Source organism: Hipposideros armiger, unplaced genomic scaffold (assembly GCF_001890085.2).
Source record: "Hipposideros armiger isolate ML-2016 unplaced genomic scaffold, ASM189008v1 scaffold_1398, whole genome shotgun sequence".
Classification (NCBI taxonomy): Eukaryota; Metazoa; Chordata; class Mammalia; order Chiroptera; family Hipposideridae; genus Hipposideros; species Hipposideros armiger.
The window spans coordinates 221,096-232,029 of record NW_017732748.1 but is presented as its reverse complement, the minus strand read 5'-3'; the positions used below and the strand labels follow the sequence as shown (position 1 = coordinate 232,029).

The 10,934-nt window shown below is 43.1% G+C and overlaps 1 protein-coding gene across 1 annotated transcript; it reads right to left on the bottom strand.

Annotated features, from left to right (window-relative positions):
* Positions 1–272: 272 nt before the first annotated feature.
* CLRN2 (clarin 2) lies at positions 273–8,747 on the bottom strand. The gene is made up of 3 exons (XM_019633768.1): positions 7,985–8,747; positions 4,194–4,373; positions 273–1,931 (listed from the first exon to the last, which is right to left on the bottom strand). The coding sequence occupies exons 1-3, from the start codon at positions 8,235–8,237 to the stop codon at positions 1,666–1,668; spliced, it is 699 nt and encodes a 232-aa protein (XP_019489313.1). The 5' UTR covers positions 8,238–8,747; the 3' UTR covers positions 273–1,665.
* Between the last annotated feature and the right edge of the window lie 2,187 nt (positions 8,748–10,934).

Genomic DNA, 10,934 nt, shown 5'->3' with positions numbered 1-10,934 from the left:
AATTTGGGGGATTAGGTAATATTTTATTTGGCATGAAGACAGGAGACCCGGGAAAGGATTCACCTGAGCTGGCATCATGGGAAAATGAATTAATAGGGCTGTGCACCTGTATGAATGAGGGCTCTCCAGAGAAATAGAACCAATAGTGTGTGTGTGTGTGTGTGTGTGTGTGTGTGTGTAGAGAGGGGGGGGGGGAGAGAGAGAGAGAGAGAGAGAGAGAGATTTACTTTAAGGAACTGGCTTTCATGGTTGTGCAGACGGGCAAGTCCAAACTCTGCAGGGTATGCTGGCAGCCAGGAGACCCAGGACAGATGTGCAGTTTCAGCCCAATGCCACTTTTTTGGCAGAATTCCATCTCCCTCAGGAGTGGAAAGTCTTTTTCTTAAGGCCTTCAACTGATTGGATGAGGCCCACCCACACCATGGAGAGCAATTTGCTTTACTCAAAGTCTGCTCCAAAAAATACCCTCACAAAAACATCTAGAACAGCGTTTGACCAAATATCTGGGTACCATGGCCTAGCCAAGTCGACATAAAATTAACCATCACAGTACCACTTAGGAAAACCCAACACAAAACAGCTGGGTTTCTCCAACAGGCGACTTTCTAATCCCACTGCGTATTCACATGCTTCCCAGCCTTTCTTGTAACTTCATCCCTTGGGCCTCCCCTCGGCACTGACTCATCCTGGAATGCCCTTCTCCAACCCTGCCTCCTTCCTCACTGGAAAATACCTACTCATCTTTCAAAGTTCAGATCAAATGTCACCTCTGTGACACTTTCTTTAATTCCACATCCCATCCTGAAGAATTAATTCCTTTCTCGGTCCTTTATGTCTGTACTGTCATGACATTGATCCCACAGTGTGTTGCAATTGCTTGTACGTCAGACAACAGATTAGCAAAGTGGTTAACGAATATAGACTCTGGCTCCAGACTTCCACGATTTAATTCCTGACCTCAGCAAGTTGCCCAGCCTGTCTATACCTTAGTTTCTTCATCTATAATATAAAATGGAAATAGAGTCGTACTGACAATCTACGGTTGTGGTGAGGACCTAATATATGTAAAACTCTTAGAACGGTGTCCAGCATGTAGAATCACTAAAAAAAGGTAGTTATTTTCATTCTTAGTGTTATTGTTGCTCTCTAATTCCTGTGTCATGTGGAAAGATTCGCTGTTTCTGGAGGGCAGAGATATCAACATATTCCCCCTAATATTGTGTGGAATAGACCAGGGGTCTGTAGACATTTATTGGAGGGCTCAGTACCTGATATTTGTGGAGTGCTCTACGACATCCAAAGCCTGGCAACATCATCGCCCATTGAGACCTCATTACAGTCTTGTGAGGTCATTCTGGTCTCCATTTTACAGATATGGAAACTGAGAAGTAGACACTGAGTGAATTGTCCAATGTCACCCACAGCTGGCAAGTGCAGAGTCTCCAACTGCAACTCTAAGTCCAAGGTCAGTGAGAGAGAAAGGCAGAGATGCCAGGAACTTGGGAAAGGTTTTCTTTCCTAGCCCAGGCAACCCCCTTTCTCCTTTGAGTTCCTTCTCCTTATTGCCAAAACCATGAACATTCTGGGCTGGGAAGCCTCCAAAAATGAGGCCTCCATTCATACTACAGAATTGATATAGGAAAGGCTATGAGCAGGAGAAGGCTCTTAATACAAGATGTCTTCTGCTGTGACTGTGGCCTCTTCTATTTTGGTCTTAATCTCTGGAAGGGGAATTTGACTAATGGCCACCACAACCAAGTTTGCAGCATGGGCTGAGGCGCTGGCCACGCAGATCCAAAATGACTCTTCGTACTGTTCTTCCACCACGACAAAGCGAAAGAGCTTCTCCTGGAAGTTGGCGATTCGTTCTGTCAGGTTGTGAAATTTCACCGCGGCCATGAAGCTGGTGATGGCCAACGCCACAACTCCACCTGAAACCCAAAAACGTCACCATCATTCACAGTTCCTTTTGGCGGTTGTAATGACTTTATGCAAGGTGGCAATTCTGTGGCACAGGTAACAAACTCGCTTTGGGTTTAAAAAAGTTGTCAGGGAGACACAAATTTTAATTTGCTTCAAAAGCTGCAGATAACCCACGCAGTGTGAGAGGCAAGAGGTGTGAGAAAGAGAGAATAAGCTTCGTGTTCGATTGACTTTGAATCTTGACTCCTCTAATATTTTTTCTCTTGCCAGTATCTAGGGTATCTACATTTGCCAGTATTTCTAGGGTATCCACATTTGGATAAGTTCAATTTCTAAATATTTTCGAATTTGGATGTAAACCCTGAGAGTGACACAGGAAGATACAAGAACACCTTACTGTGCAGATTGGGGTTTCAACAGAGAGTTTAGACCGTTCTCTCCTTTTTTATTATCCTCTTTCCATGATTTAGATTAAGAGGAAGACACAAGAGAGGAAGAAAAGGAAAGTAGAGACAGGAAACTGGAAGGGTTCCAAACTACCCTACCTGTCTACCTGTTGCTTCAAACTCTCTCTCCTTCCCTCTTTCCCTCCCTCCCTTCCTCCCTCCATTCCATTTCTCTTTCTCTCCTTTTCTACTGCTTGGATTTTAATTAATATTTTAAAAAACACCCTTATTATATTTTTTGTTACATCATTACATCTTCACTGAATAAAATTTGGACACCAGAGATAGATGAAAATACAAATTTACTTTTATCCTAAAAGCCAGGTATAAACACTTTAAACATTTTAGTATATTTCTTTACATTTCTTTCTCTTGAAAAAAATTAGTATTATGGTGCTCTTACTGTTTTACACTTGATTTCTTCCCCTTAGTAGAACATTTTTCTACATTGTTAAACATTCTGTTACAGCACCACTTTAAACTGGTACATGGTGTTTTATCTTAGCGACATGCCTAATTAATTTAATTAAGTTTAATTAAATGTGATCTTATTTCTGGATATCTAGATTGCCTCTAATTTTTTATATTATAAAGCGCTGCAGTGAACCCCTTTTTCTGTACACCTTTGTGCTCCTTTTCAGTTACTTTCTTAGCATAAATCCCTATTGGAATTATTTAATCAAAAGATATTCATGTTTTTATGCCTTTTGACACCAAAATTCTGTCACATTGCCTTTTTAGAACTTGAGAGTACTGTGTCTCTGAGGAAGGAAACTGAGAGAGATAAGCGTTTATTTAACAAGCAGGACTGAGCACTTTTTACATGCCAGCGCTGTGAGGACTCAGGTAGAGATGAACGAAACACCTGCACACCAGGTATGGGGGAGCCATGTATGGAAGTAATTCTACAGGATGGCCACAGTCTGAAAATACAGGCAGATACATAGCAATTGGCTTACTGACATCACATTCTAAGACATGACCAATCAACATTACCTGCCCTTATACTCTATGGTTACCCTGTATATAGTAAAGGTATGAGGGGGTTACTGCCATAGCGATACCTTGATCACCAGACCTGGGTTTTCTGAAACAGACCTCAAGTCTTAGGATTTTGTTATTTTCATTACAAGTTATTTTTAAAGTTCAAAATTAAATGTGAATTATTTTTTAGGTATCAATATATTTGACACACACACATTCCTTTTGTCTTGGTGTTTGGCTTGGAAAATAGGTCATGATGGTCGTAAATGAGACCGTGGATTAATGAAAAGGCAAAGGACTTAGATGCATTCATACCTGGGTTGGAATCCCACCTTGGCTACCCATTGCTGTGTGACCTTGGGTGCACCTTTGAACTTCTCTGAGCTTCAGGCTCTTCATCTGTATGGGTCTAATAATACCACCTCATAGGGAGGCTGTGAGGTTCAAACAAAATTGGCAGGTAAAAGGCCCAGGTCCGGTCTTTCATTTGTGAGGGTTCCACCCAGCCTGGCGGCAGCCGCCGCCCCAGCTCCTCCTCCCTCTCACATGTCCGCCTCTTCACCCTCAGCTCTCCGTCTGTTCTCTCCCCTCACCCTGACCTCTCTTTGCAGCTCTGATCCTCAGCCACTCATGCACCCTAACAATTTGGTTTTTTATTGACAGAGAGATCCTGCAATCTTTCGTAAAGAGGGCAGCTGTGCCCACCAGGAAGGTTACACAGACTCAGGGAAATGAAGGCCTAGAGGCTGTGTTCATTTTCTCACGCCATCCGCCTAGTTTCTTGGAACTCAGCCTGGTGATGGTGTGGCCACGAATTACTCTGCCTCGGGGCCTTCTTACCTGCAAGGACATTCCACAGGCAGATGCCCCCAGGGCCGTTGACTGCCTTGTACGGAACCTGGATCATGTTGAGAATGGCAAAGCCCGTGCTGACCAGAGCCAGGGCCAAAGCCAGGAAGAGGAGCAGCAGAATCGTCACGTGGAGGCCCGCGTTGAGCTCCTTCACCAGGTGTGGGAAGACTGGGGAGAGAAGACACAGCCACTAGGTCAATGTCAGAGCTCAGCTCAAGTCCATGAAGCCCAAACTTGCTTACCACGAAGGCTTTAATAGACAGGCGTGAGGGCCGGGCAGCAAGTGCTGGGTTTGCAAAGAGCAGGAGCGTTCTCCAGATCAACTCATGGCCCCCAGATTTGCCACTTGTCAGTTGACCAACCATCCTGTCTTCCTTGGGGTGGATACCAAGTCACAATGTGCCCCAGCTGGCAATTTAAGTTGCATTGACCTCGCAGAGCTGGGATCTTGTATGAGCTGATGCACACAAGCCCCAGATGGTATCTGTTTAGCAAAGGAGGCTGCAAATAGAGTCAGTGAAAGAGGGCCGATGGCAAAGCTTGAATCTGGGTCAAAGAGTTGCCTTCATTAGATCCGAGAGGTAGAAGAGGTCTCAGGCCTATCTGTGAAGAGGGTGGCAGGGTGTAGACGAGCGAAACCTGGATGTGGCATCCAAGGATCTGGGTTCGATTCCCAGCCTTGCTCGTTTGCCACAACCAGAAAATAGGACCCTCTGAACCCTGCCCTCCCATCTTACAAGACTGTTGAGTGGATCAGATGACGTGCATAGGAATAGTAATGGCACCCACTTTCGGGTACTAATGGAAAGCAAGGAGCATCCTCTTGGGTCCCTCATGATGATTTGGCAAGGTGGACATTATTTTCCCATGTATGATGGACACTCAATCCTTACGTTGCACCATGCTCTTTTAGAATATCGAACGTCCATATTCATGTGGCAGGAAAATTTAGAGAAGTATTCATTTGTAGTTGTTTTCTCCATATTGGCCACCCTGTCCTAGCTGTGAAGATTAAATGACCTATCATAGTAGATGTCTTTAAATACTGTCCGGGAAAGACTCAACTCTCCAAAAGGGTGGCTGTGGTTGTTGCTTTTATTATTTTCACTCTCTGACTTGGGTCAAGTCATGTGATTTCTCAGAGCCTCAGTTTCCTCATCAGTATAATGGGGATGATAATGCCTGCTCAGTGTAAGAATTGAGGGTAGTCAACATTTACTGAGCATTCATGGACCGAGCGTTTTACTTTTGTTATCTTCTTCAAACTCATGACAAGGACGTGAGATAGATTTCATAACTCCCTTTTGCCACAGGCTTGGAGACAGTAAGTCTCTTATCACTGGGCTACGTGACCCTGAACTCTGTGTAGGACTATAGTCCTATATAGCATATGGTATGTAGATCACTGTTTTCAGTCGTTATAAATGAAGACTTTAAAATGATGAAAGCTAAAGAACTCCTGGGCCTCCCCATTCTTCTGCAACTATTCCAGGGTTTCTAGTGAATATCTCCTGGTCAAACCGGGGTCCATCTTGTGAGCTCCAGCATTTGACACCACTCATTGACTGGCACCTCTTTGTCCCCCTTTGGGAGCCAGGACTCAAAGTTTTCCTGTTTCACTCACCGCCAAACCCCCACCCCTCTCCCTTCTGGTGCCTTTGCTGGCTCACTGCCTCCCTTTATTCACAGAAGGTCAGTGTCTCTCAAACCTGAGAACGAGAGTTTCTGGTCCTTCTCCCTTTAAAGTGTCCTTTCCACCAGAAGTTTCCAGACACTCCACATTTACGTCCTTAGTTCTGATTTAACTTTCTTTCCATTTCTGTCTTTCCATTTATAGCTGTCTCCACCAGGTTATCACATTAGCACTGGAAACTACCATGGAAAAGAAGCTTCTTTCCGAGGAGTTTTCTGCGTAAGTCTTCTTTCTTCCCTTTCCTTCCCTACCATCTCAGCGTTCCTTAGTTTTTTTCTTTTTCTTTTCAAACTCTCAGCCCCCTTTTCCTCCTAACGTGGTATCTTATGCCTGATTACCTAATTGTTTCATTTCCCCCTTCCTTTTAGTGCAGTCCTAAAAACACATAGCTGGCATAGTAATCCTCATCAAACATTTAAAATAGAAAATAATCACCTATGTGATTGGCAAAGATCAAAATGTTCGCTAATACAGTGTATTGATGAAACTGTAAGGAAGCAGACACTGTCAAACCTTGTAGGAATATCAGTTCATACACTCTCCTTAGAGGGCGATTTGACAGCATCTATCAAAGCAATTTCACTTCTAGGAAAAGCACTCCTACCTGTGCTCCAAGGTGCATATATCAGACACTCGTTACAGCAGCAGAAGATTGGAGAAAATCAAAATATGAATCAATAGGAGACTGACTTAATAAATTAAGGTACAACCACAAAATGCAACTTTTAAAAGGAACTAATCATAACCATATAATGATATGAACCCAACTCCAGATTTGACTTAATAAAAATTGAGAAATAACCATATTAGAATGATGGGGAGAGGGAATNAAAAAAAAACCTTCATGTCAAGATAAAATTTTTAATTTTATGCACTGGCCACAATTTCCTGTTTCCACATACTATACATTTAACTTTTTTGCAGTTTTTCTTTTTTTTACCATGATCAAGAATCCTGTGGCAGATGTCTTTATCTCCATCTCTGATTATTTATTTAGAATACATTCTAAAATAGCCCCCTTGGGCAGGATATTCACTGGTGGAGACCAAGAAGTGAAAAAGGCACTAAATCTAGAGAAAACTATTGGGCAGAGAGCAAAATTTAAGGGCGAGGAATTTAAAAATGCACAAATATTGTAAAAAACAAGTCATACAGGTGCATTGCTGCTGCGGACTCCGTGCTTCCCTAAAAAGTAGAACATGCATAGGTTGTGTGTACATACACACGTCAGGGGAGATGATCCAACTTCCCACAGCAGCTGGGATCTCAGCTCTTGGCAACAGGACCTGTCTTAAAAATGAAGGGGAGCAGGCAGCTGGGAACCGGGTAATGATTAGGTGAGATACTCATTAATAGAGGCCAAGGGAAATGCAGGAATTTCTTGAAAGCTTTAGGTGTAAAGTGTAGGGGGAGGAAAGATTGGTTTCCATTGCTTAGGCATTCTCTTTGAAAGTAATTTGAGGCCTCAGAAATTGCTGGGGAAAGCCGTCAGGGGCTGGAGTCTTGCTGCTGGGGGAGATACGCTATCTTGCGATAAGTCTTAAGATGGATCCTAAGGAGGCAATTAGAGGCGTCATCTCAGCCATTCCAGAGAAATATGTAAAAGGGTCGTGGTCAATGGCCAGAATCGCCTGTCTCGCCAGATTTTTGTTTTAATAAATTGTAATAAAAGGACATGTATATGCTTGTATTTTCAACTTTAAAAATTTCAATCAAACAGAAATAGATTAATAGTAAAATGAATCCTATGTACGCAGTATTTACCAACATTTTGCCACTGACTCTATTTTAAAAAAAAAATTTCTCTTTGGCATTTTCTTTTGGAGTTGCAGTTAAAGGGATTTTTGTATTGGGGGAGAGTAGAATTATCTCAGGTTATGATTCTGTGATTTGCAAAGAANCAAAAAACCAAAAAACAAAAGGTGTTTTTCTTGATGCTGAATGAAAACCCTTGGGTTACTATTGTGTCATTATGCCTTAGAGTGAGGCAGTAGAATTCCACATTTAGACATAAGCACCCTTCCAAATTAAAAAAAGAACACAAAGAAGCGTTCTAAGGCAGGTTTCCTGCCCCAGATATACTCACCTGTGAATTGGGACTGGCGGCCCCCGAGCCCGCACTGCCTCACCTTACAGCCTCGGAAGAGTCCGTAATAAATGTCCCCAATGAATTTGACCAGCTCTGGGTCGGTGGCATTGACCAGGTCCACTCCAGTCTGACAAAGGATCTTCCCACTCAGCCAGTGGGGCACGGCCAGCGCCACGATGATCAGGATGAAGGAGGAGAAGCTGAGTAAAGATGCCAGCCCGTACCACGCCTTCTTGAACCATCCAGGCATTCTAGTGGGTGCAGGTCATCCCCCATGTGTCCGAGCTGCAGCAGGGGCCGTTGACGGCTTCCGGACACTCGGTAATCCTCTGCTCCAAGGTCGACTCTTCCTAACACACCATTTTAAGATCCCGCGTCCATCCCCGGTCCTCTCTCAGGGCCTGCCTCACAGACCATGTTTACTACAACCACATCCGGATCGCTACAGAGCCGGTCTTCACTCGACTCAGTGTAGAGGAGTGTGTTACTGAAGGAAGTAACCCTATATCTCCCACTAGACTAATGTTTCAGCCGAGGGTTTAATTGTTCCTCGTTTCAAGTATTTAAATAACCCTGGGTGTGGACCTCTTAATGACGAGGAAGTTATTAGCAGGCAAAACCTGGTAGATCTGACTGTACAGAGACACTAACCATTCTCAGAAATGCATCCAGTGGAAGGAAAAAAAAATGGAATGGTTAACACTTGACTATTGCCGACAATGCATGGTATCAAATGTCCATCTCTTTGATGCGTGCCCGGGCATTTCTTTCTCTAAAATGTCACTGCTGTCAGAATCCCCACAACTGTTATTAATACCATGAGATGACCTCTGTGCTCGAGGCTTGTAATTGAAATGTGTAAACAAGGCTTCCTGATTCCTGGGTTTATCACTGGGTGAATCTGCTGTGGGTGACATTGCAGCATTGGTCCATTTGTGGCTTCTGGGGCAAGCTGGACCCCAACACTTACACTCCTCTTTTCTGTACCCTGCCATTGGTTTCACTAAAATGGGAAAGGAATGTGTTTTTCTAATGTGTTAGCAAATAATAATCACCCTGATGGGCCTTTCTCTCTTCTAATAGTGATGATCTCTCTTTTTCTTTTAATCTATAGGCACTAGGATTGAAATATTCCCTAATTTTTATCCTATACTGAGGCTTTTTAAATTTTGACTTTTAATCCATTGCTAAATGTCAACTTAATGTCTTTTGAGACTGGCAACAACCACTGTCAATAGCTTTGGGGAGCAAAACTGGGCAGAAGGGTCATAGTAAAATTCCTTATTTGATCACAGAAGTCTGTGGGGGAGGGGGTTCAGGAGGTTGAGCTGCTAACCAACAGGAGTTTCAGGAACCTCACCCAGAAGGCCCCATGGGGGCAGAGGGACATGGGAAGGTAGACGTCAGATTTCATCCCTATCACTGGGGTTCACTTCTGTGGTCCCTCCACAATAAACATAAAGAAGAGAGCCTCCGAAGCTTGTGCAGAGCTCTACCCCATACAAAGGGCTTTTGTCATATGCTTGCTCTCCCACAATGCTCAGTAACCCTTTGTGGCAGGCAGGGGAGGTACTACTATTCCAGCCCCTTTTCTTATGAGAAAACTGGAGGTCAGGGCTAGGGCTGGTATTTAGGTCTTTGAAATACAACAGCTCATCTTCATCACAATGACCTTGAAATAGCAAAAAAATTTTTTTCTGGTAATGAATAACACAATGCATATAAAAGGCTTAGAAGAGTGTTTGGCACATTAATAAGTGACCAATAATATTAGTTATTCTTATTGTAACATTAAGCATGCTCTGAGAAGGCAAGATATGTGTAATACCTTTGTGTTGTATATCTGCCCCCAATGATGGACCCATGTCAACATTGGGTGTTTTAGGGGTTAAGCTGAAAAATTCTATGGGAAACAACTGATTTTCCACAAGCCCTTGCCATGATGAATGGAGGTGTGCTTAAGCAGAACTCTAACTATTGGAGACCTGGGTTCAAATATCTACTCTTCTGGGCCAGTGACTCTCATGCCTCAGTTTCCTAATTTGTCATAGGATTGTATGGAGTAAACTGAAATAACACTTAGCACAGAGGGCGCTGAATAAATGTTGTCTTCCTCTGTATCCAGTCTCCTAGCAATTCTATTGCTGGTAATGAGGCTTCTGATAATAAAATATGTTGCAGGGTGCATGCTGTTCTCGAACGATGTATTGCTGCGTGTCTTACCTGGCACACGTTTATTGAATAAATGTGTGTGTGTGTGCTGTGTACAAGGCACTGTGTTTGGGTGAAGGGTGACACAAAGATGTAAAATATGGGGTCCTGCTGTTAAGAAGGTTACAATGGTATTAGGGCAGTGGTTTTCAGCCAAAGCTGATTTTNCTAGGGCTTAGGATCTCCCAGGTAACTGAGATCTTATTAGTTTTAATATATGTCATTATTTAGAAATTCAAATCTTTCCTGGGGAGTTTTAATGCCTCAGTTCCTTCCATTAATGATTTTTTGAGGGGTGATTCCACATTTGGTCCCGTCACACAGTGTCACCCCAGGAAAGCTGCTGTTTGTTGGCTTCTCATATTTGTAACTAGTTTCCAAAAGCTTTAGAGATCTCTGACTTAAGGATTAAATATAAGTTTCCAGCTTGAAATCTATGACCATAAATACATATGACCCATGGCAGTAAATGACAATAGCCACACTATGCGCCAGGCACATATATGCGTTCTAGCTGGTACTGCTAGTGGAAACCCTCTCTCACTCTGACAAATGAAGAAATGCCAAGTTTAATAGCTCAGCCAAGGTCACGTAGTCAGGAAGTGCTGTCCTCACTGCTTTGCTACGGAGCTTATGGATAGACCTAGAGAGGGCCTAAAAAAAAATCAGATAAACTTGGATAAGCAAAGATTTAAAATGTGAATCCTAAAGGAATGAAAGAGGTATTATTCTCTTT